The sequence below is a fragment of the Neolamprologus multifasciatus genome, chromosome 16 (assembly GCF_963576455.1).
Source record: "Neolamprologus multifasciatus chromosome 16, fNeoMul1.2, whole genome shotgun sequence".
NCBI classification, from domain to species: domain Eukaryota; kingdom Metazoa; phylum Chordata; class Actinopteri; order Cichliformes; family Cichlidae; genus Neolamprologus; species Neolamprologus multifasciatus.
In genome coordinates this window covers 17,658,587-17,685,728 of record NC_140454.1, presented here as the reverse complement: position 1 = coordinate 17,685,728, position 27,142 = coordinate 17,658,587, and the positions used below count along the sequence as shown (strand labels likewise).

At 39.7% G+C, this 27,142-nt stretch overlaps 2 protein-coding genes across 2 annotated transcripts; both read left to right on the top strand.

Moving 5' to 3' along the window:
- The first annotated feature begins 13,998 nt into the window (after nt 1–13,998).
- pcdh8.2 (protocadherin 8, tandem duplication 2) lies at nt 13,999–18,642 on the top strand. Its single transcript, XM_085136399.1, has 3 exons — nt 13,999–16,933; nt 17,040–17,238; nt 17,532–18,642. The coding sequence occupies exons 1-3, from the start codon at nt 14,468–14,470 to the stop codon at nt 17,843–17,845; spliced, it is 2,979 nt and encodes a 992-aa protein (XP_084992525.1). The 5' UTR covers nt 13,999–14,467; the 3' UTR covers nt 17,846–18,642.
- Nucleotides 18,643–19,079: 437 nt separating this feature from the next.
- Nucleotides 19,080–24,367, top strand: LOC146500622 (leukocyte cell-derived chemotaxin 1-like). Its single transcript, XM_085136400.1, has 7 exons — nt 19,080–19,954; nt 20,104–20,247; nt 20,811–20,951; nt 21,069–21,182; nt 21,314–21,467; nt 21,879–22,069; nt 22,625–24,367. The coding sequence occupies exons 1-7, from the start codon at nt 19,895–19,897 to the stop codon at nt 22,850–22,852; spliced, it is 1,032 nt and encodes a 343-aa protein (XP_084992526.1). The 5' UTR covers nt 19,080–19,894; the 3' UTR covers nt 22,853–24,367.
- Nucleotides 24,368–27,142: the final 2,775 nt, after the last annotated feature.

Sequence of the window (27,142 nt, the reverse complement as noted above, 5' to 3'; positions counted from 1 at the left end):
AAATACAGAAGTAGAAGAAGCAGCCCGAGCCTATGACAGGAGGGGAGTTTGATAAGCTCAAGGCTCTGCCCTCCAGTCTGCTTTCGGAAAGTGCTGGAAAGCCTCTTTCTGAGAGCAAAGTGCTCTACTAGGATAACAGGTTGCTAGGAGATCATTAAGGTTTTATGAGGCCTCATCACTCTGAATTCTTTATGTTAGAAGAAAGATTTGAAACCAAATTCTGCAAAGTCAATGCAGAGTAATTAATATGGAATAAATAGGATGTCTCTTTCTTGAGGCACCATCAATAATTACTTGGGACTCACAATGTGGAATCGGCAGCTTTCCTGTTGGGAATATGATACAAAGCATTTCTACTCATGCAGCATAATTTTTCTTGACTTGCAAGAAAACAGGTCTTCTTGACATATAAGCTTTGCTTTTACATCTGTACTGTATCACTACCTCACTTCATCTTGTAGGTCTTGGATTGGTATTGATATTTTTTTAATCTTTGGATAGTTATGGGTTGGCCTGAATAACATGCACAGGGCACCAAAAATGCTCTAAAGGTGCTGTTGATATGAAATTCTCACCAGATGGTTGGTAACAACACTTCCAATCCACACAAAGAAATCAAAACTGTAGATGTACATAAATTAGTTACTGATTACTGATCTTAGTTATGTGTAATAATGAGACAGGGTGAAAGTATTGAACACTCTTATTGAAATTGATCTAAAACTTTGTACAAAGGCCTTTGTTGGTGATGACAACTTCAAGACACCTCCTCCATGGAAAAAATGGTCACATGTTTTGCTCAGGTGTGATTTTGGTCCATTCTTCCACACAAACAGTCTTCAAATCCTGAAGATTTTCTGGGCCCCTTCGACAAACTCTGACTTTTAGTTCTTTCCATGAACTTTCAATTGGATTCAGGTCAGGTGATTGGCTGGGCCAGCAACTTTATTTTTCCTTCTCTGAAACCAAATGAGCATTTCCTGTGGGTTTGGGATCATTGTCTTGCGGAAACTTCCACCTTTGTTTCATCATCATCATCCTGGTAAATGGCAGCCATTTTTCCATTAATCCTTCCTTCAATTATACGAAGCATGCCAGTGCAATATGCTGAAAAAAGAGCCTGTTCCCACCTCCACACTTCAGTGTTGGTCTGGTGTTTTTGGGGTGATATGCAGTACCTTTTGACCTCAAAACACAGTGTGTATTATGGCATCCAAAAATTTCAACTTTGGTCTCATCTGTCCCGACTATGTTCTCCCAGTATTTCATGGGCTTGTCTAAATGTTGTTTAGCAAATTTAAAATGTTCTTCAGAAATGGAGTCTTGAACGTGCATCCAGGTCACTGCAGTTAAATGCATTACTCATTGTTTTCTTTGACACAATTGTACCTGCTGAATCCAAGTCTTTCCGTAGCTCTCCACAAGTGGTCCTTGGCTTTTGGACAAGTCTTCAGATAATTATTTTCAGCTCTGTCTGAAGACTTGTGGGGAGCACCTGGTCGAGGCCTCTTTATAGTGAAATGATGTTCTTTCCACTTCTGGATTATGGTCCTTAAACTGTTCACTGGCACCTTCGATTGTTTATAAATTCTTGGGCAACCAATGGCATCAGTATGTTTTACAACAATAAGGTTGGACAGGTCTTGAGAGAGCTCATTGGTTTTACCCATCATGAGATTGTTGTGTTGTTGTGTGACACCTTGGTAATAACATCTTTTAATGGGCTATCAGTTCAGTCTGAACCAGCTGGTATTATTTTGCGCTAAGTGCCAAGATTGCTTTCTAATTAATTAAACAAAAGAATGGCATGGCTGACAACTCCAAACACAGTTTTTGGTTTTGCTCTTTCCACATGGTTGACTGACAAAAAACAAAACAAAAAAAAACAGCAACATAATCAGCCTCAAAGTAAGAAAATGTATTTATGTGGCGAACTAACCCTTTAAAGCACCACATAGTCTGCTCATGTTTATATTTGGCAAGGAGAACGCTTTGTACAAATAGTCAAAGCAAATTTCTCCACAATTGTTTCCTGTACACTGTGAGCACTGTCACAGCCTGTCACCAAAAAATCAAGCAGAAAACTCTCTTGTCAACCTAAATCACTTTCTCCGATGCTCCCTCATGTTCAGCATCTCTCTCGGTTGCATGTTTCCATACAAACTGCTGTGCACAGCTAGACACGATAAAATCTGTGTAGTTTGCTTAGGCTATGTGGACAAACTGTCAACAGTGATGCGCTGCATCAAAGTGATAGTTCAGACATTAAAAAAATACCCCAAGATTATATGGATGAAGGGCTGATCATCTTCGGTTCTAGTTGGCATAAACGTTGATAAAGAGCTCAATTCAGGCTGGAGGACTAGTTGTATAAACTCATATCTATGTGCTGCTCTCCAGTGTTTCAGATTTTTGAAGAGCATGCAAATCTTCTCAACACCACAAGACATTTCAAATAAATTCTTCATTGGCCTGTCAAAATCCTTTTTCCTCTCCCTTCAACACCAGCAAGAGACTACCGCGAACTACTATGAAATGGCCTCATTGTGCAGGGCATCAAGGATTCTAAGGCTCCATCTCCGGGTGTGCTCTGAACTGTGAATTTCAGATTCAGACATCTCAAGGCCCAAGGCCATGAGCCGCCAGCGCTGGTGAAGCACTCTGTTGCTTCACACATTGGAAATTGGCTGACATGTTTAAATTTGCCATACCTTTGCTCAAAGTTAGTGTGATTGCTCTGTGGAAAAGCCAAGTGACTCAAGACCTACATGTGTCAGAGCAATGAAGTTCTCCCTTCTCTTATTTTAGTCTGCATTTCCTGTGCTGCCATACATGCACATTTTGATGAGATTTATGGTATACGCAGAGGGGCTGTTAGTTACATCCGCATGTGACACAATAATCTGAGAGAAGATATTTGACAGAATGTTTTCCATTCGGTCACAGGATCCCACAGTGCTGTAATCCTTTAATATCTCACCAATAACTATTAAGGATTTAATGTCACTTGCTCTCTGCCGGAGTGTTACTTGATTCACTCTCAGTTTTCCTGAACTTGGGACGCAGCTGAGATTGACTGAGCCCATGAAATCTTTAAAGTCTCCTCTCACGGGTCACAGACTCACTCTCTGCAGAAACAGGATGTTCAGAGCCTGAGTGAAAGGAAGTCAAGGTGACCATTTCGGCTCGAGTCGGTAGTGCATCCATGTCAAGTTAACCTTTTTCGACATGCTTTAATGGAACATGCGTCAATATTACAAAGCAAATTAAAAAAAAAAAAAAAAAACGTCACAAAGCACATCAAAAGGATAACCTTAATATCTTGTGTGGAATAAGTGTCTTTTTTAACTCACTTTGCTGCAGATGCGCTGATTAAAGCAATGTCAGCCAAATTGTTTGTATTCATGCTCAGACTAGAGCCAGTCACAGTGGGGGAAAAAACTGTAGATCACAGCAGCCAAGATAGATGAAAAATACTCCATATTTTAAGTCTTCTCAAAAATCCTCCACTTAATTTTTCATGGCCGTACCTTTTAAGAGACATGTCAGTTTGATTTAATGTTCGGCTGACAGTTATTGGTTTTTGGTGTTTACCTCTTATCACTTCAGCAAACTGGAGAGGCCAATTTATACTCTGGATGCACATAAAGCAGCATCAAAAATTAAGATCTTGACGCCCAGGAAACATTATAAAAGCTTTCTATAATGCTGCTCTGTGTGTAATTGGCTCTTTTTGTGAGAGTGCATTAAGAGGATAGCAGGCTTTTTTTAAATTTATCGCTATTTTCTCTATTCTGTGTTTAGACTGACATACTGTCACATACTGTAGAGCCATTTCTAAAACCACTCTTTTCCTTTTCTTTCAACAGCCTCATCTGCAGCTTCGCTGTCTTCACTCTCTTGACTCTGGACAGCGTGCATCTGAATGATGGAAATCGAGCTTGGAAGTTGTTTCACTTTATTTACTGATTTTCCTCTGTCAAGTTGGAATTTTTTCACCGATAAAGAAAGCGGCCTGCGATAAGTGATCATTGACACATATGCTGCCCCATTTGGTGAAGAAAATCTTTAAAAGGAGGGGCTTACATTTAAGAAATTGTCTCAAAAGATTCAAGGGATTTGAAGCGGAAGAAGAGAGGATTGATGTTTACGCTGCAAGCTCCTGAGTAGAACTGGCCCAGGGTCTAATCAGAGACCAACAACATACCCCTCCCCGGGCCCCCGCCTTCCACAGTGCCATAGGATTTTCTCTCACTATTCAGGGGCTGATAGATGAGCCTCTTTCTGTATTTCAGCCATGCACTTTCTTAAATCTAAAAAGCCAATTCATCTTGGGCAAACACATAAGAAGGAGGGAGAAAAAGAAAAACTTCAAAACTCCTTTTTCTTTTTTTTTTCCACTCCTTGCCAGCACTCTATTGTCATTCACAAGCTTTCGGAGCACTCCTTCATTAATTGTCTCAGGGCTTCACATATGTCACGTGCCTTGACGACAACCAAAGCTGAGGCGCAATAGTACCTTGGTTGTACCCCACTGCACCATTCTACGTGTCGATAAGTTCACAAAGATAAGTAATAGGTGGGTGAGATATCGCACAAAAAGGGGAGAAAATGTGTTTCTGTTTCCTTATAGACTGGATTAATCTTTCCCTTTCAGGTACACTGCTTTTCAGACATTCAGGCAAAGTAGTTTATCTACACATGCTGTCAAATAGAATTCAGGCATTTAGTGGGCCAGACAAATAACCAGTGTAATAAATCATCCATTTTTGTGTAGCAGGGCATCAGAGAGACTGCCTCACGGACAGGCTTTTTGAAGTTTAGGCACTTTCATTACACACATGTCAACAGCATGTACAAAGTTTAATGGTCCTGCCGTGAACTGGAGGGCAATTTTTTTACACTTCAAGTAGCAAAATGAAAGCCTATTTTAGGGAGAAGATCATTTTTCAGACAGCAATACAATATACACCCCGGTATTTTTTTAATCCCACCGCGTCTCTCCGTGCCCATGTGTTGAAAGAGAAATGGTGTCAAGTTTAATTAGCAAATTCTCACAGCGAATGTGGACACCTTGTTGACACATCCATTCCACATGAGCTATTGCTGATTCCTTTGAATGCAATTTACATAATTATACCTCATCCAGGCCTGTGAAGCACATGCCTTAAACACTATGTTGCTCGAGGAAATAAAGACATATTAACGCTTTTGGCAAGAAAACACTGAACGCCGAAGCGCCTTCCTCCGTCTGCATTGTATGAGACATGATGGTTTTGTTACATTAAAGATGTGACCCCCACCATCATCTTAAAACATACACACAAAGAGAGAGAAAAAAAATTCACAATGCCCGGGAAAGATGACCTACATTTCTACAAAGCTTTGCAGTTAGTGTACATATTTAAGTTGATCCGTCTTCAATATGCAAAACCCAAAGAGCACCACCTCATTCCAAAACATAAATTCTCATTTAGATGCACAATATTGCACAAAGAGACACGCCACCGGTGAGTCCATAAGCTCTCTGGTAATATTCAAAGTCAAACAACACCCATCTTCCCCAAAGAACAATGAAGCATGACAGTCTGAATTGCCAAAAGGTACTGTCAGAGGGCTCCTCCAAAGCTCCCAGCATTGAATCTCCCCAGAATCATGTCTTGCTCATCTAATAACTTTGTTTATGTCTGCTATGGGACATGTCTAGAGAGACACCTTGAACACTGGGATACAGCTCTCAGTCCAAACATAAAGAGAGAAATGAAATATTCACTTGCCTTATTGTCTCCAAACTCTAGGAGAGGAATCAATAAAACATAACACCATCTCCACTCTGAGTTTAAGACTTCCAGTGGGGTTTGAAACCCCCATGTGACTTTGGAGGCTTTATTCTCGCATATGAAAACACCAGAGTTTTATTTTGATGTTTGAATTAATCAGCAGAGAGCATCTTCAGAACAAAAAGATCTGATGTTGCCTGTGGGATCTGCGGCCATCAGAGATTTCAAAGCCTGTATTTAAAAGCGTGTTTTGAAGAAATGCATTGAAGAAACAGCCCATAATAACCTAAGATGATCCATAGTGCCTCTCGCATGTGGTGTGCCAAACTCAGCCTGTCTTTTTTTTTTTTTTTTTTGCCCTTTTACATGCCACATATTTTGAATGTACTAATCTATTCCCTTGGTGGACAGAACTGACTGACCTCAGAGAAAAAATTAGTGTTGACTGAAATAACCTCACTGCATAGCATGTTAAAACATCACTTTCATGTGAAGGTTAAACTGTGAAGTGTGTCACTTCTGGTAATAGAATGAGGCCGATCAGGTCAACATATGTAGCTACTACTAGAAGACAAAGGGAAGAGCTCAATGGGAGGGGAGCGTGACCTCATTGCCAGTGTTATCTCAAGGCTATATAAAAAAATATGTAAATTCGAGGAACAAAAAGGGTAAAGGAAAGAAAGAACTCAGGCTTCAGTCAGCAATGTGTCAATTAAAATATTGTAAAGTGATAAATTGTCATGTTGGTAGACTTGTTTTTTTTTTTCAAAGCTGTCTTACAGAGAATTCGTTTGGATGATTGATACCAGTCTCATTTTCAAACTGTGAAGCTACAGAAAAAAAATACAGGAAAAACAGCCTTGCTCTAAAAAAAGATTCTTCAACCAGCACATCTTAAGATCATGAATTTCTAATCTGCAGGAAAAAAAAAACACAGTTTCTTGAGAGCTCATCCATCCATACATTCATTCCCAAACCTTTATCCAATTGTGGATGTACTAGGGTGACAGGGTGGGGTACTTCCTGGACAGGTCACCACCTGATCACAGAGCCAACAAACGAATGAGGTCAGACAGTATCTGTTTTTGCTCTTACGTGTGGAGTTGTTCATAACTGGATTTGGTATGGACAGAGCCTGGCTAGCTGTCTCCCCCAGCCTTTTTTTTTTCTGCCAAGATAAGCTAACCGGCTGCTGGCAATAGTGGTATCATCTCATGAGTTCCTTGGCAGGGAAATGAATTAGTGTATTTCCCAAAATGTCAAATGATTCTTCAAGCAAAAGGAGTTGGAGAAAGAGACATATTCAGAGGCAGAATAGAGTGTGGTTCTCAAAGACTTTGAATATTGAGTTCTTTAAGGCAAGCGATCTCCCACCAGAGCAATATTCAGTTGAAGCTGAGCTCCACCACAGTGTAATTTGCCTCTGATTTCTAATCTTTGTGAAAGAATGCGAAGCTAAATGCCTTCACAAAAATGCACGCTATCATGGCATTTCTTCGGGCACATTATGGACCAGAGTGATTAGAGAACTTAAAATGCACAGGCATCCCTTGAAACTGAATGCATTTACAATCCCATTAAATATGGAATTGTGTCTGTGGGCCAACAGTAATTTTGAAATATCTTTGCCTGCAACAGTTTTTTTAATGCATTTTTCAGTTTGCTGCTTGCTTCCTTCACTCTCTTGGTGAATCTGTTTGAGGCTGTGAATAATCCGTCAGTAACTTTAATGGAAATAGCTACGCCCGACATAATTATATAACATCAATCACAAAATTGCTATCACGATTTTCCAATCAGTATCGTGCAGACATTTGTTATTACTGATGATTCTTGACACTTGAATTGCTTTTACTATGGATAAAAACAGAGCCATTTGCACAGAGAAGTAAAGTCAAATATTAATATGAAATGCAACAAGAATTCAGAGCCTTTCAATGCAATCTTTCTGCAGCACTGACCTTTTACTCATGTATTAGGATATACTGTAAAATCTCGTTCTGCTGCCTGGGTTATTATTATCTAACCCTAAGGCAGAAACTCACATATCAAGCTTGAACCAGTGACAGGTCATAATTAGCAGAAAAGCTAGCACTAAAAAGAATTTAACAAACTATATGTTTTCTTTTATGTTCCCTAGAAAATTCAATTAAATATAATATGCAAATGAAACAACAACAAACTGTGGAATATTCAAATCATAATGAATAACAACCATTTGCTAAATAACCTTTCACAGACATAAACAACCAATTACTTATATAGTCACATAAACTCCTCCGCACGCCAGTTCAACTAATGCTGTATTGTCGTGAAATAATCCATCTATCACAACAACAATTTGAACTGGTTTAATGAAATCCAAAGAGAATTGCCCACACTGAATCCACGGTCACCTCTGTTTTCATTAGAGTAAAAATCAGCCTGTCCAACATGTGCCTCTGAATTGAGCTGAGAGATGGAACGGCTTTATCAGCCTGTTCAGTGAACAGTTTTGTAGTTTTTCACTCTTTCCTTTCCTGTATTAAAAATGCATTACAATGTTATTTTTTGACAGTTAACATTAAAACTGTGCCATTCAAAGTAAGAGACTAAGATTTGATAGATAATGAAATATTATAAAGCCTCCAGAGAGGATAATGTCAGTCAGTTTACCCTATTGGTCTAAACTTATAGGTCAGGTAATTATGGATTACAATTCATAACAATTACAATATTTATACAAGTATTTGTGGTGGATGCGTAGTGGTAGAGGATTACAAACTTTGTTTTTAAAAGGGTGACTAGGTGTAATCTATTGCAAAGAGGCTGTGGCACTAAAAACCTCATTGTGTTTGCTTTGGTTGTTTGTAGATTGCTGTGGTCGTCCATAGTTTGCATAGAAGTTTCCAACTTGTCTACACTCTTGTTAACTAACCACCAAGCAGTAGTAAAACTTGAAAAAGAAAAAAAAATAGCCTCAGTACTGCATCCCAGCACGTTTAAAAATTTGAAGGTGAACATTCTCTAGTTTGCATTGCACTTTTCTAAGTTTTACTAGCACTCTGTTATTAGTTAGTGAATAATATTTTTTTCTGAACAATTACTTCTATCACCAACCAACAACCTCGTACAACTACAGGAGTGGAACAGGTCATTTCTTTGGTGTTGGTGGTTCGATTCCTCATTGCTCCAGTCTGTCTGCCAAAGCATCCTTGGATGAGATACTGACTCCTAAGTTGCTTTCTGATGTGAATGTTAGATATAAAGCACATAGCTAGGAGAAGGATAGAAAAAAGTGGGTGTATGATTGGATGTGAACGGGTTAATGAGGTATGTGATATAAAGTGCTTTGAGTGTTCAAGTAGAGTAGGATCAGTCCATTTACCACTGACCATTTAATTGCCAGTTGGTCGGGGAAAACACATACACAGGGGTTATCAATGGGTCACTGACTGGTCTATTTGTCTGCATGACTGGAGCTTTAATCAAGTAATCATTAAGGAATAAGCGATTGTGAGCAACCTCCAGCAAGCACTTGCAACTGGTTGGGAAATTTTTCTAAAGCAACCAATGGTTGCCAACCACCAATTCATATAAATTCAAGTAAATTCAAGCTAATTTAATCCTTTAAGCAAACATAGACAGAATAGCCATTTTTCAGCCTTCTTATGCAAAAAAAAAAAAATGTTTGTTTTTTTTGCTTTTGTTCAATGGATTAAAAACATACATTGCAAAGGTGTGGGCACCCTACCCACTTGTGAAGTCTCAGATACACTTTCTGCTTTAACAGACTCGACTAAAAAGAGGTGTCATCCTGGACATGTTGCGGCAAAGCGGAGCCTGAATATTGTACTGCCAGCTGTTGGAATGTTTCCATATTACTCACGGAAGGAATTCGTCATTGTTATTACTGTCTGAAACCAGTGTAAATCAACACAGTGTTTGGTGTCCTCTATTATCAGGTTAAAAGGTTAACCAAATGACTGTGGCTGTTGTAAAGGGATGTGGACCCCTACACCATACCATATACTGGACATGCAGCTGAACCCTTTCTCTGACATGGTCTCTAACATAGTTTATTTATTTATAATAGTTTTTATAATAAATAGTTTTATAATATATAAATTAATCACTTTTTTCATTTTATTTGTTGCTGTAACACAGTAATTTCTTCTGCTTTAACTGACTTGTTATGACTTATAAAGCAAATCGAGAATTGAGGTTAGGAGCTGTCAACTAGTGAAAACATCCATGCGGCAACAGTGCTAACCACTGTGCCCTAGTGAGAACATATATTACAAAATTCATACATTTATGGAGTTGACTAATGGTCTAAAAATATAGCTAACTGATGTCTCCAAAGCAGAGAAAGTCACTAAAAAGCTTTCAAAGTTCTTCCAGGTAGCAATTTCCACTGTGCAAAATGTCATAAACAAATACCGGTTAAGGGCAAGTGTGGAAGTAAAGAAAGGACTTGGAAAGACCTTTCTACTAAAACTGCATGCATGTCTGTAGGGCAAGCAAACCTCCATAAAACCATGAAGGACCTGAGGGAAGGTTTAGCCAGTACAGAAGTAATGGTGCATCATGTAAGATTGGCCAGAAGAAAACCTTACCTGTGACCTCATCAAAAAACTCAATGTATGAAGTCTGCAAAGCAACATTTGGATCAGCCAGTGTTGTTTAGAAGTAACAAGGCAACAATGTGCTGTTGAAAAAACAAGGTAAAATGAATTTTGGATCATATCCACGGCACAGGCAGGTTTATAGAAAAGAAGCATTTCAAAATGAGGACCTTCCAATTGCTCAGCATTGTAGTTTAAAAAATCCATTGTGAGTCATTTTAACTGCTAATAATACAAAAAAAAAAACCATTATGTATCTAGGAGGAAGAATAACTTCTATAAAATCTCACAGATTCTGGATTCAAATTTAATGGAGTGAGTCAATAAAAAGGACAGGACTGTCCTACAAGAGGACAGTTAACAAATGCACACCTCATAGTCATAGCCTTGCATTAATATCACTTCAGCAACCTATTGCATTAACACCATACAAAACTATTATGGCTAACTTGCCACATCCTGTCAAGAAAATAGTTGTGACCTTTCTTGTTTTCTGTTATCTTGTTTCCCACCATGACAAATATAAGGCCACATGCACTTCCCTTTTAAATCTAATTTTGTCTCTTCTTGAAAGAAGTGTCTGCCTTGTTGGGGGCGGTCTTTAAGATCGTCTCTAACTTTGCCTGTTCATTGTGTGTGTGTGCATGTGTATGTCCATGTATGTCTGTGTGTGTGTTGTTTTTTGTTAGTAAAAACTATTACCTGATGTGTTTAGAAATGTCATTATGATATCAGCTTAAAAAGAATACTGGCAGCCTTGGAGTGAATCTGATTAGAGGATGGAGAAGTAAATCAGCATCTGCATTCACTTAATAGAACATCTACACCAAAGCATGATATAAGCATGGTTTATTTCCCAGTGCGATGCCATCTGCCTTAAGAGCAAAAAACATTCTGTCACACTTGTTCTCCCTGTGTTGCAAAGCATATAGTATGAAATTGCCCATCTATCATTATTATTTACTATAGCCGCAACTATTTAACTGTGTCTGTGTGGGCTCTTTGCAATGTCTCTGACCATTATTCACACTTTTAGCATTACTGTATAAGATTATATTATAAGGAGTTCAACCATAGCCACTTGTGGACTCCGTAGCTGACTGATGATTTGTTATAAGCATGCAGCAAGCAAGTGCTATAAATTGTCAGAGACTAATTGTAGTTGGATGTCTATCCAGATGCTGGATAATAGAACAGTTGCACTGTGTTTCCAAGGAATCCTCCAATCAATGTATCCTCTAAAGAAATGCAAGAACATAATTATACAGCAAAAATGCACTCTATTATTCTAATAATTAATAAGGTCCCACGGGAGCTGGGCAGAACACTGAAAAAAGTTAATATGGTTGCACACATACTTAATGGAAACTAAATCAAAGTCGTAGGTTACAGACTCAATCCAAAAAGTTGACATTTGGGGTTAAACATTAAAGTGTTGTTGTACTGTGCAAAACATTAGCACTTAAAATACTTACATAGTTCACTTCATGTTTAAAAATATGTGGATACATAAAGAAAGCATGTGAACATCATATCAACAAGTTACTCACGAACAGTGGGGAGGGGCACATTAATTTTAATATCATGCCTTTATCTCCCTCTGCTCATCTGGAAAGGCTATTCACAAGGCTTATGGATTTGTTCTCATTCAGCCACAAAGTTATCGCTGAGATGCGACACAGATAGTTAGTGATAAGGTCTGTCTCACACTCGGCATTCTACATTCACCCCCGAAGATGCTGGAAGGGTTTGAGATAAGGGCTCTGTGCAGTCCACTCAAGTGCTTCCATTTCAGACATAGAGAAACACTTGCTTAATGGTCAGAAATTTGTGCAGTCATCTTGAAAAATGGAAGTCCTTTTCCCAAATTGTGGCCATAATGTTTGTAGTGCCTTGTGGTCTAAAATACCAGTGTATGCTATAGCAATAAAATTTCCATTAAGTAGAACTAAGGAGCTGCAGCCCGTGCCATGAAGAGCCACAAACCAAAATTGCACAGAAAGTACTGTCTACAGTTAACTCTGTCTTTGTGTTATTAGAGGGAAAGAAATGAATTTCAAACAAGTATAGAAGCAGTAAAAAAAGAAGAAAAAAATTGAAGCCCTTTAGTTGCCATTTTAAGGAACGTCTGCAGAGGTAACGTGATGCAAGTACCTGACTGTAGCTGCTGTCTGCCTGCAGGGGAGACAAATAGCAAAATAAATATTCCCTCCAAAATTATTTTTTCAATAAATTATAGATACAGACATCAGAAGTATTAACATTGTGCTTTGTTGTTCAGCACTTACTTAAGTTTTAATATTTTATATAATCTCACTAATCACAAAAATAAATGATAATAGCTAACTAGATGCAGAATAGATGCTCATCTGGACCGTTGCTGCTTTTAGCATAGTGTAAAGTAAAAATAGGTCTGTATAACTACACAATGGTCCCATACCAAACAACCTAACAGTTATGTTTGGCATTATTGCTTCTAATATTGTGTGGGATTACTGTAATGTTCAGTTTCGACAAATCCCTGAAAGCACTGGCAAAAATTCAACTCCAAGCCACGACAGATCCTCCACTATGTTTTACAGATAGCAGTAGAAACTCATTATTGTATCTCTTTTCTGACCTCCTCTGTGCATATTGATGATGTTTCAAACCAAGACTTTTAAACTTGAATCCATCACTCAATAAAATTTGTTAACACTGATTTTCAGCCCAATTATTGTATAATTTGGCATATCTAAAGATTTTCTCTCTGGTTCCATTGCTTTAAAATGGCTTGTTGACATCTGCCTTTCCACTGAGAACATTTCTGATGAGCTTTCAGGGAAGAATAGATGGATCAACTAAAGGGGCAGATGCATCTCTCGGGTATTATGTCAGGTTTTTTAAGGATATGACTTTAGATATTGCTCATCTCTGGAGATATTTTTAGATGTGATGCAGATATGCTTTTATCTTCCATTTGTCCAGTTTCCTCTGTTTTTTTGTTTTTTTTTTAATACACAGTCCACACCATGTTGATATATGCCCAAGATATGCCACGTTTTGACCTAGCAGATCCTTGGGAGTCACCTTGTTGGTGAAAAAATACAATTTTATCCCTGTCAAACTGTGCTATCTTTGGCATTTTTGTAGATCCAATTAAAGAAATTGGAACAAATGATGTGTTTTTTCTGCTAGCAACAAAGTGCCTGTAAATACAATTTAAAATGCTTTTTTTTTTTTTTTGCTAAGATGTCTTTCTGAAGCAACAGAAAGAGGACTAAAGACCCCTAAAATGTATACTTGGATCTTTTTATTGATTTGACACATTTGAGGGGTGCCGGCGGTTGTATTTTCCTCTTTTTCTTATTTTCCCTTATACAAGTAAGATATAAGAAAAACATATTTCAGCTCCTGCCACACCAAGAGATCAATATAGCGCCACCCTTTACTCAGAGGGGAGACGTAGACAATTTAATGCGGATTTGTCTCTAGATAATTAAACTGTTCTCGTGTTAACTGAGCCCCGAAGAAAAACCTTGCTCAGTTCACCAAAAACAATTGAGCTGGTCTTGTGAGTGTATGCAGACATTTGTGTAAGAGCGCGCACACTTGCAAATATCTGCTCGCGCACAGGCACGCTCAACAGAAATACACTAGACATCAAAAGAAAAAGAAATAGGCTTTCGCTGAATAAAACCATCACTCGGTAATGGCTGTAATAAGACGATAAACACTACTGGAACTATCTTCAAGGACTGCCATATCTCTCTGCCCTTTTTTATGTTTTGCAACTTCCTTCAGTGTGCACTCTGAAGAAACAAAAAAGAAAAGGCTCAGAGCTTTTTTTTCCCCTTTTACATAAGGGGGTATTTTTAATTCTAAAGCGAGGGATTGGTCACACTTCGTCTCATTAGCATCAGCAGCTGTATAAACCCCGCCACTGCAGAATTTTGAGCTGTTGAAGGCGAGGCAACAAGCGTATCTGACTGGCTGCGCGCAAGGAGCAAGCAACTTTCACTTTCAGCACACTTCAGTTCATAAAAGCGGGAGCTGTATGGAGAGCTCGCTCCAGAGGTGAACTGCTCTCTCCTGCACACAATGAGGCTGCTTACCGAGAGGAAGATTACTACGAAGATGACAGGGGGCAAATTTAAAACTTATTGGCACCGGTGGATTTTAATATTCTCAATCCATCAATTTTTATTTGCCTCGTGGGCTCGGTCCGAGGGAAATACTATCAGATATCAGACCAATGAGGAGAACGCACCAGGTACGGTCATCGGAAACCTTGCCAAGGACATGTCCTTGAGTCTGTCTCATTCCTCCAAGAGCAATTTCAGGATGATGAAACAATTCAACGATTCATTCATCAGGGTGAGAGAAAGCGACGGGGAACTCACTGTCGGAGAACGAGTTGACAGGGAGAGAATCTGCAGACATTCTCTACAGTGTCTGATTACTTTTGACGTGGTTAATTTCTCAAAAGATCGCTACAAATTGATTCACGTTGAGGTGGAAATAAAGGACATCAATGACAACTCTCCGGAGTTTCCAAGCAAGGAGTCTATAGTGGAAATCTCAGAGAATGCAGCAGTTGGGTCCCGCGTCCCTTTAGACCCGGCTGTGGACGCTGATGTCGGGTCAAACTACATCCAAAGCTATCAAATTTCCGTAAACAGTCTTTTTACCATTGATGTGCTCCTGAGAGCGGATGGGGTTAAATATGCGGAATTGGTACTAATGAAAGAGCTAGACAGGGAGACTCAATCATCATACACTGTAGAGCTGGTCGCCACAGACGGAGGAAATCCGCACCGATCGGGGTCAACAAAGATAACTATAAAAGTGACCGACTTTAATGACAACAGTCCAGTTTTCGACCAAAATAGTTTCTCAGTCAGTTTGCCAGAGGACGCGCCTGTCGGCACTGTTATACTGGACTTAAACGCGGTTGATGCTGATGAGGGCTTAAACGGAGAGGTCGTTTACGGGTTCGGAAAACAGGTTTCTCATGAGATCCGACAACTTTTCCAAGTGGATAACAAATCAGGTCGCCTCACTCTCAGGGGCCCCGTGGATTTTGAGGACAAAAGCACCTATGAGCTAGACGTGCAGGCGACTGATCTGGGACCCAACCCCACCCCCTCCGTGTGCAAAATCATAATTCACGTCACCGACGTTAATGACAATGCCCCAGAAATCAGCATCACCCCTATGACCTCCATTACAACTGGCATTGCATACATCAGCGAGGCGGCAGACAAGGACAGTCTGGTGGCGCTCATCAGCACCATGGACAGAGACTCTGGAGTTAACAGCCAAGTCTACTGTACGTTATACGGCCACGACCATTTCAAACTCCGACAGGCGTACGAGGACAGCTACATGATAGTTACAGCAGCAGCCCTAGACAGAGAGCGGATTAGTGAGTATAACTTGACAGTCATGGCTGAGGATTTCGGGTCACCCCCACTGAGAAAAATCACTCAGTACACCATAAGGCTCACGGACGAGAATGACAACGCCCCTCACTTCGCTAAAGCTGTCTATGAAGTTTCCGTGGTAGAAAACAACGCTCCGGGTGCTTACATCACCACAGTTGAGGCCACCGACGCGGATCTGGGCAACAATGGGAAAATTACTTACAGGCTTGTGGAGAGCGTTATCATGGGATCCCCAGTGAACACATTTGTGTCTCTTAACTCAGTGTCTGGATCTATATATGCACTCAGAAGCTTTAATTACGAAGTTATGAAACAGCTAGATGTACACATTCAAGCAAGTGATGGGGGGTCACCACAGCTTCAGAGCAGAGCTGTCATCAGATTAAAAATAGTTGATCAAAATGACAACCAGCCTTCTATCATAGAGCCCCCCCTTTACAAAGGATCCGCTGAAGTTTTCCTGCCTAAAGATGCACCTGCAGGTTATGTGGTAACCCAGATAAAGGCAACAGATGCTGATGAAGGCATAAATGCACAGCTGTCCTATAAAATCACCGAGGGGGGACACCTGGGTTTCTCTATCAACAAAGACACAGGCAAGGTGCACGTGAGTCGACAGCTGACGTATGATATCGCAGACAATGTCAAAGTCACAGTGTCAGTCACTGACAGTGGATCCCCCGCACTTACCTCTACAGCTACAATACATTTCAGTTTCGTAGAAGGTGCTCTACCAAGTTCACCTTCCTCAGCTCAAAATGGCAATGAGGAGCCCTTTGAATGGGACATGTCCGTAGCCATAATCATCGTCCTGGCAGGCAGTTGCTCTGTTCTCCTGGTGGCTATCATTCTTATCACAACCATTTGCAGCCGCAGGAAAAAGGAGACAGGGGATGGGGGAAGTGATGATAAAGAAGAAATTCCAAATGTGGAGAAAGTTGAAAGTGGACACATTGATTCATTAAATCAAAGCCACAAAGGCAAAGTGTTTGATGCCCATCCATTTCCAGAGAATCCTCCATTGGCCAGCAGCAACACAATGGAGACAGGCTGCGAGGATAGCAGACAGACAGCAGGGATGTTTGATTCAAACAACAGGGTTATGGAGGGTAAATTAAAGGTATGTCCATTTAAAAGGTAATCAAATTTGTTTTCTTGTTATGTTTTCTTTTGTTTTCTTTGTATTTAGACTCAAAATCTCCACGCATGTGTTTAAATCTCTCCAGGGATATTCTACACTACCAGGATATGGGAAAGAAACTGTCAGGCCGATAACAATATGGAAGGGCAATTCATTCACAACAATCTCAGCAAGAGATCCACACATCAGCGGCAAGGACAGTGGAAAAGGAGACAGTGACTTCAATGACAGCGATTCTGATATAAGTGGAGATGTGCACAAAAAAGAGTCACCCCCAACCAACAGTAAGTGAAACACATATCTAAAGAGAAAATAAGTCAAATAACAGCATATGTGAGCAGTTTCTTGAGGTAGAAAGAAAAAAAGGAGATTATGTGGTTTATAACTGGATATAATAAAAACATAACCTCTCTACCACTGCACTGGTAACATTTTGACTGATTTAACTGTACACTGGATGCATTGTGACGAATCATTTGGACTTGAGCTGAGATCTTTCATTTATCAAACACGCTCAACCAGGTGAGCCAGCAACTGTATTCATATCACATCCTGACAGCACCACTGTTTTCCACAGGTCTCTGGGCATGTACGAATGAGTGCAAAGTGCTGGGACACTCGGACCGATGCTGGAGCCCTTCAGCTACAAGACCAAACACGAGCCTGGCCTGCGGTCCCCATCTGTCAACATTTTCCAAAACAGCTTCACTTCCCAGGGACACTAGAAGGGAAAACTACTACCCACCTCACATGCCCAAAAGCAGCGGTCTTCAGAGTGTGTATGAAAAAGTTCAACACCAGGAATTTGATTACATTCTCGTTGGTCCACCGACACCAGCGAGAATACAGGAAACAGATGAAATTTCCATCCCAGAGTATACAAAAACTTAAGTAAGCTTAAATGACAGATCAAACAGTCACTAAGGGAGATTTTTTTTTTCCCTCTGTGCTGTCTCTATACTGTATAATACTTCTTAATCTTAATAGACTCTATGTTGGATTGTTGCAGTGTTTTGTAGTAAGTCATGTGTCTTTTGACTCATATAAGACTGTTCATTGTATCATGTGTAATATGCAAGATTTTTTACATTATTAATAATATATTTTTCATAATGATTCAATGTAAAAAGGAATTTTATTATGAATTTTTAAAAGCATGTGTTAATATTTAAGGGGCATGACCTGTGGACATTTAGGTTGAGAAGGGCCTTTCTGCTGTGGAAAACAATCAACGTGAAAGATTGTCATGTTTGTGGTAGATTTTATCACATTGTTGCACAAATAAACAGTTTAAATTTAATAAAGAGAAGTTGTTTTTTGTTTTGTTTTGTTTTTTTGTTCAGTACTATTAAAAAAATCCTGGGCTTGTAGGGCCTAGCTGTAATCTTACAGGCAGAGTACAACCTTTTGTCCTATTCACAAAGCATACAGAATAACCTCAATTAGCCAACTGAATGCATTTAATTTCCCTTAAAGGCTTATAGGCTGCAATAAATAAAATGAGGTTCTCCAACCATCACAGCAAAATTGATGACAAGCACAAGCCAATGTCACTGTCTTGTCATTGTACACAATATACTTACTGTGCTGCCTCAATTTGCATGCAAATAATGCATTGCCAGTCAAATGTACTTACAGTCACTCGGGGAATTAAAAAAGCAACACCCCCATTATTCAGGTTGTTTTTTTTTTTTAAATGAAAGTGTTATATAACAAACAATATTTGTTTTTGTGTAGATATTGTCAACTATTGTAAAGAACACAGTGATTTATCATTGTTTCTAAAGTAATAAGAGTATTTTTTCTATTCCGTGACCACATTATTTTAATAGTCAAAGATTCCCCTCACCTTTTGTGATTGCCCCTCAGCTTATGTGGTTTTAAAACTGTGATTTTATCTTTTTCTAAGAAACAGCAGCACTTTACATTTAAATCTCTTTTCATGCAATTTTCTTTAAGCTGTGATAAAGACTACATCACCGCAAAATGTCCTTTCTCCTCTAGTCAGATGAAACAATTCATAATTTAGCAAAGGTTATGTCTATGTGTGTGTGTGCATGCATGAATGTGTACATTACTTCCAGTCTGTGTGCTCTTGTATCATCTCGTAATATAAAGACTTACAAAGAGCATGAAAGCTTCTCTATTCAAGTTTTACTAGAATTATAGAGCATTACTTTAATCTGGAATCTCTAACAGCCAAGCAACTGCAGAAAATTGGCAGCAAACACATACAAGAACACAGAACGGTGAGAAAAGGGAGAAATTAAAGCTAAGACATTGTTCAGAGTAATCCCTGCTATGATATAAATTTCATCATTTCCATCCTGGGTGGTCTCTTCCAAAATGGCAATATGTCAGTGAATTGTTTGATGATTATAATATATTCACAGCATCTAAAAATAATTCTGCTATTTAGGAATAAATCATCAATGTGTTCTTGTTATGGCCAGTGTAATCACTAGATTTCAACTCAAATGAGCACACAAAGGAATTCTGATGCAACTGTGGTGTCACATAGTGTACCAACACCCGACTGAGTGACTTTAAGGCATTTTTCCCCCCTTTAATCTGTCCCTCATCTGTAGCTGTCGAGACAGGTTATATATTCTTTTCCAAACAATCACTGACTCAAAGGTCACATAACAAACCTTTGACCAACAATTGCATCCCTATCCATAAAACACGGCACCAGTCAGTCTGTCGTGAACTCAGAGCTGCTTAAGCCTTGTTTTAGCTTGATACCACAGGGTGGCCACCTTGCTTTGAGCATTATGGAAATACAGGTAACATTCAGATGAAGAATTTTGCTCAAGTGAAGTAAATCAACTCTACGTCATTCACACCTAAGGGCTAGAAAAAACTCTTCTGGTGGACAAACCGATTGTCGGAGGAGAAGCAAGCAGAGAACGGTTCATACAAGACACAATAAGAGAGATTATGGAAAAAGTGCAAAATACAACTTGTGTATCTTGGTGTTTTGAGCACTGCAGGCCTCCGGTAAGGAAACCTTATTAGCTTTTTATTAGAAATAGAACTGACATCTGTGACATGTTAATAAAGCTGTCGACTCAGGAAAACCTAAAGCTTTCCAGTGATGTTTCTCTTGTCCTGGCTCAGTGTGTGTGTCACTTACTCTGAACTTTCAGGGACAAAGCACCTGCAGCACACCAACCTCTGCTAGACTCAGCCGTCCCCTGAGATTTGGAGCCGTGGTTGTCATTGTTGGTGCAGTTTTAATGTTGTGTGCATCCGTGGCTACTCTCTATCTGCAGAAGGGGAGCAATAAAAATGTAAGTGTTGAAAAAAGGTAGTTATTGCATTGCCCCTTCAATAACAAATATCTGCGAGTGAATGTGACAGGGATGCTTTTGGTGAGGAGCACGCCGCGAGTACTTTTCAGAATCCTTTAATGATGGAAATTTAAATGGGCATGGTTGTTTTCAGCTCTGTGATATGTATATTAATCTCTTGGAAGCGCCGTCAACAACCATCACAATTCGGACTGTAAAAATGCATCTTTAAGTTTGTTTGCAACACATAGAAACTACATAAATTGATCATGGAATTCATTTCCATCTTATAAGAAATAGTGTAATGTTTATTTGTGTACTAATGAGCTCACCTGTAGGGCAAACATCCCCATCAAGGTCTGTAGCAGCATCTCCTGTGGTGCTTTACTCAAATTCTCAGTGTGGTAAAACTACAGAGGATTTTGTGACTGATGACTGTGCTGGGGAATAACACAAGCAACGTGTGGCTTGTTTTCTATCTCTCTTCTCTCGTGTTCGCTACTGTGTCATTTACATAACTCGACTAATCAGTCATTTTAACATCCCACTTTGAATGCTGCCAGGTTTATAATGTTCATTACAGTATGAACATCAACGGGGAGGTGAGGGAGGGCTCCATGGAAATTGATTCTGACAACAATCTTGAGAGATTTAAAACCGGGAGTGGAGCTGAGGAAGCTGTGGAAATTCATGACTTTCAAATTGTGAGTAAGTTTGTCCTTGTTCTCGCTTCCCGAGGTAGCTCGGCTGAGACCTTCTGTGTGCTTAGCAAAGTCGCAAAGCCTTGAGTGTAAACATGGCATCTCTGTGATTTGGTGCAGGGAGTGACTGGAATCCGCTTCTTTGGAGGAGACAAGTGCTATATAAAATCCCAAATCAAAGCCAAACTTCCTCCCATGGGAGCTCACGACAAAGCGATGGTGATGTTTGACCTGGTACGTGCAAACTACTTGATACAGACCGTTGTAAATTGAAAAGAAAAAAAGGAGAGAGATTATAGCTTAAATTTCTTTTTCCTTCTAAGTAATTCAAGGACATTGTGTCTCTTTTTTTCGCCCTCCATCAGACAGATGAATTAATGCCAGTGAGCTTTGATGAGGAGTTCCTTATTTGGGTTGCAGCAGAGCAGCCGCTTAAGGACACCAGGTTTCTGAGCAATAAAATTCTGGATCTTTGTGGGGAGCTTCCCATTTACTGGCTCAGACCGACATATCTAAAAGGTTTCCTTCTGTTCTGTTTAGTTGCTGTACACAGCATCATAATCTAGGAAGACTGGCCTTCGATCAATCTGCATGTTGCTCATTGCTTATTAAAACCTTAGTTATGTTTGCCCTGCTTATCTGCTGACACACTTGTAAAATGTACAGCCTTGTCTTAGAAGTTGGAGAGCCACTCGAACATCTTGAACATACACCACATTTAGAGCCCAACACCCAAAAAAGACTCGCAGAGTCTTGTATTAAAAAAGAATGATCTTGAAATATGCAAGACTGCTTGATATCACTGCTGCTAATTTAATTATTCAAGACATCTGAGACAGCTCCAGCTATGTAGGATTGAGCTCTGAGGACATGTATGGCTTCCTGTGTATGTTGACCCAATACTCTTGCCTCTTGCGACTGCTCTAACAGATGGGGAGAGGAAAAAGAGAGACACGCATCGAGCCAAACGGCAGTTTAACATGGAGGAGGTTGAGGCAGCTGCTGAGGAGGGGGACCTGGTGAGTCACGCAGAGAATGACACCTCCAGAGTTGTGGAAGAAGAGGAGGAGGGGGCACAGTCGGCTGTGGGGTCAGCAGACAACCCCGAAAACCCCTATCAAGTGAGTCTCTTCATCCACAGTGCTGTTTATGGTAAACAAGTCTCAAGAGTTGGTGAATTTTTGATCAAGAAGCTTATATAGACCCTTGAAGCAACCCTTTAAGGCTCATTATGAATTTATGTCTCTCTGTTTTGTCAACACTTTAATAGAGGACTACATCAGGACTCTTAAGATGGCAGCCTTGTTAAATGTATTTTCACACTGATAGAAGTTCACGGCGTGGAAATGTGTTTAAGTGGTTCCTGTATTTATCCTAGCTGTAGGAGGTACATACTTACTGCTGCTGTTGTTAAGGTGTCATACTGGCAGCTGTAATTACAGGTCACTTGGGTAATATCTGCCGTTCCAACTTGATGAACTTATGAACTGAAGTGAAAACTCCCACCGGTTATAAAAATTCATGCTGTCTTCAAGGACTGCAGTCACATGCTTGAGAGGATGAGAAGTTCTTCAAAACATTTGAATTGCAAATGAATATAAAAAAATATATGTTCTTTTTTTTTTTTCTTAAACTCGATTGCTATTAAAAATCAACATTGGTTCCTTTAAATGCAGCGCAGCAGAGGGGCCGGAGAGGAAAGCGCCCTGACCTTTGACACCATGTTAGACCACCAGGGGATCTGCTGCTCCGAATGCCAACGCAGCTACACTCACTGCCAGAAAGTGTGTGAGCCTCTGCGGGGCTACTGGCCTTGGCCTTACAACTACAGAGGGTGCCAGGTAGCTTGTCGAGTCATCATGCCTTGTCGCTGGTGGGTGGCACGCATTTTTGGAGTTGTGTAAAAGAACACAGAACATATGTGAGCAAATGTGTGTGCGCATGTGTGCTTTGCAGCTCAGCTTCTTTTTCAGATCTGCACACAAATATCAGATTTCTCTTTTTATTAGCATCTACCAGAGGGCTATGCCTGCTAGCGTGATATGCAAAGTGTGAAATGTGACCATTTTTATTGTAGCATATATACCATCACCAGCCACTTTATTAGGTACACCTTACTAGTACATGGTTGACCCTTCTTTTGCCCTCAGAGGCGCCTTAATTCTTCATGGCATAGATTCATAAAATATTTTTGGACATATTGACATGACAACATCATACAGTTTGTGCAGATTTGTTGGCTGCACTTCCGTGATCCCTTCTGTTACACCACATCCCAAAGGTGCTCTATTGCATTGAGATTTGGTGACTGTGGAGACCATTTGAGTAAACGTACTGTTCAGTTAAAAAAAAAAAGAAAACATATCTTGAGATGATTTTAACCTTGCAACATTGGGTGTTATACTACTGGAAGCAGCTATCAGAAGATAAAGAAAGATAAAGATAAAGACATTGCCATTTAAAGACCAGTTAGGCTCTGGTCTTTAATTGATCAGTTCAGCTCATTTGATACTCTAGGGCCCAAAGTGTGCAAAAAAAACATCCCCCACACCATTACATCACCAGCAGCAACAGCCTGAACCATTGATTCAATGCAATATAGATCCATGCTTTCATGTGTGCTTACACCTGACCCTATGATCCGAATGTATCAGCAGAAACAGAGACTCAGGTTGTGCATTTTCACCCAGAGAATTGATGCTCACTTCACATTTTTGCTTTAAAAAAAAACTTCTCTGTAAATCCTAAAGATGATTGCGTAGGAAATTCCCAGTAGATCAACAGTTCCAGCCAACCTGTAACCAGCAACCATACCACATTCAAAGTCACTGCTTAGTTTAAACTTCATCAGGTCATCTTGACCATTATTGCCATACTATTGGCTGATTAGAAATTTTCATTAACACAAAGCAGCTGAATGCATGTACCTAAGTGGCCAATGATCATATACTATACATGACAAGTTTTTCATCTTGATAGGAACGCTACATTTCTTTTAGATACAATTATTCAGAAATGCATACATGTAATGTTCTTATTTGCAGCTGCGGATTCAGAAATGAGTGCATTCATTTTTGTATCGTTTCATGGCCAGGCTTAATGCACTGTACTGTGTTTAATGGAAGGCACTGGACTGAATCCAAAGGCTCAGCAGATCATGTACCTTTTCAGACAGGCTTCAATAAATTCTAATTACAGTATATGCTGGCTTTGATGTAGATGCTTTTTGTGTCACATGTTGTTACCATGGTTCCACTGCGTGTTTTTCTGATAAAACTGAAGTGACAGCAATGGTTGCCATAACTTCCATTCACAGCTCAGAATCAGTTTGAGGGCAATACAATTTGTGCACACTGACATCTGCATTGATGTGAACTAATGTGAGATGAGTGTCATGGCAATGATGGAAAATGTTTCCATAAAAGTGACATTTTTTCTTTTATTAATTTTTTTTTTCTATGAAAAGAGGCTGAATGCAAAGCTTGCAGAAAACATGATCACAGAAACTGTTTTTTAGTACCTCTTTCTGGGACTTGTGGTGTAGTATCCTATTCCGAATACCTCAAAAATCAAAAGAAATGAGATTAGAAACTCTAAAGCCATATGCCCACTTTCTAAATAATTGAGAGGAGCCATGTTGTGATCAAGACGATTTCACAGAGGTTGATCCCAGCACATCAAATTACAACAGATGTGAAATTACACCATATCTGCCACTAAAGCTGCATTGAAACTCAGAAGCGGTGCGCAGAAACAACACAAAGAGATGCTTGTCTTTTTGCTTGGAGATTTTTTTCCTTCTTTTTGGTTTTCATGGGGGTAGAGGTGCTTATCACATCTGCAGTGCTGATAAGACGGCCTCTGTGCTTCCGTAGGCAATATAATATTAATCCCTCTCCCACGTCTACAGATACACTTAAAGGAAGGTGACAAGCATGACATATCCAGGACCTCCTGATGGCTCGTGCTCTGGAGTGCAGCCGCTAAAAGAGCCCCAAGTACCCTCAAGTGATGTAAATTTGCAGGGGGAGTCCAATTTCCATCACAGTGCTGTCACTGCCATGGTCATTAAACTAAATCATCCCGCTGTGTGTCACACAGCTCCCATTTTAAAGTCCCCTCAATAATGGAGTTATACTTGGACTGCAGATTGCTGCACAACAGAAATGTCTGACCTGACGGCAGCTGTAAGACTATCCTGCACATTATTTCATCCTTCGAAATCACAGGCAGACAGCACATACGGGTGTAAAAGACACCTTGAAATTATTCTTGAAAGGAGGAACCTTTTTGTGTACTGTTTCCACCTGCTATAGTTCAATATGGCAATAGATAATACGTATAGGCTTTACAGACAGAGGTACAGCAGGCGATGTGCATGGTATTTTTGTCATTTTTCCACTGGTTTCACTCAGAATGTGTTGATACTGTAGCTCAATAAAAAGCTAGACAAATAGGAATGACAACCAAAGGAAAAAAAAAAAGGTATATATATATATATATATATATATATATATATATATATATATATATATATATATATATATATATATATATATATATATATATATATAACCAAAAGAAAACCAAAGAAAATATATATATTTTCTTTGGTTGTCATTTCTATTTGTCTAGCTTTTTTTTTTTACTGTAGCTCAATAAAAAGCTAGACAAATAGAAATGACAACCAAAGAAAAATAAATAAATAAAATATATATATATATATATATATATATATATATATATATATATATATATATATCACACACACACACATATATATATATATATATATAACAAGCAACAACTCAAAATGCCATTTAAACTGACAAAAATACATAGCTCAGAACAACAGCAGTTTTGTTATCCTCAGGCCCTGTTTCTAAAGAACTTGTTTCCTTTTGCCATTCCTCTCCTAAGAAGAGAAATGTACCCCTGTTGTGAAGAAAAGACGAATGTGTTGGAGATCACTTCAGTGTGCGAGACAGTGGTGCCTTTTTGTTTGTCTCCCCTCTGGAGCCAAGCTTACCCTGGGAGCCCTGCAGGCCAGGGAACAAACACAGCTTTGTGAGCACTGACCCACTGTGCCCAGCAGCCAGACTGCAAACCTCCACTCCTGTGCTAATAGGAAACCACAGATGAGGAGTCGGTAGCTGACGAGGGAGGGGAGCTTTCTCGCGTCCACCTGCGCTTTCATCATTGCCCATCAAAACCAGTATAGGCAGGTGGGGTGCTGTGGTGCGCTGGTGATCACCAAATCAAAAGCTTTTTTCTCCAACATCCTCTTGGCACCAAAATTAAACTGAAAAAAAAAATCACTTTGCAAAACCCAGCTAGTAATTTAGTTTGCTGCATGGATTTGTACTAATCAAGCCCATGCGCTCACTAGAGCCCCCTATAAATATGTCAATAGCCTGTCATAAATTGCCAGTTGTTACCCAAGAGGCATTAGAAGTGTGAACAGGAGTGTGAAGTGAACCACTCTAGTCAACGTGTCCTACATTTGATTGCATGTTTTTTCATTACATGCAGACATGAATGAAATAAACAGTAGTGACAGTCCATTTTGCACCTTAACCAGAACACAGAAACCCTTTTAGGCTGGCTCATTATGTTTTTTCTGCAAGAAAGCACCGCAATACATTTATAGATGCTGGCGTTGTGAAAAACCTGTAACCCACAGTTTTGCACCAGGCTCCAAACATTTGTCTTTTCTTTTTTCCTGAATGGTCAGATATACACGGCTGGATGAAGTGGGGGTTGGGGTGTCCTGGTACAAGGCTTAAATGCTTTTTAATCCCATGGTTGAGTGACCACTTGCAGTTCTGCCCAGTCTCCCGGTCTGCCCGGTCTCTCTGAAGTTCCCTTGCCATTGGCTACACTGTCTGCTTGCCTTTCTCCCTCTCTTTCAAGACACTCTCCTATGCAACTCCCGAATGGCTATTAATTAAATGCCTGCTAATATTGTCTAAAGAAGTCTGTCTTGCTTATTTCAGTAAGTTAATGTCTGTAAATAATGTCTGCAGACTTGCCTGCATTCCACAAAATGCTTTCTATGTAATGAAACATTACGGCAATTTTCCTGGGTCACTCGAGTACTCTGCACACATTGCAGGGATTTTCTTTTTTTCTGTGTATTGCACTTGGTTGCATGGTGTCCCTGTTACACTCAAATAGAAAACCTGTAGTGTGCT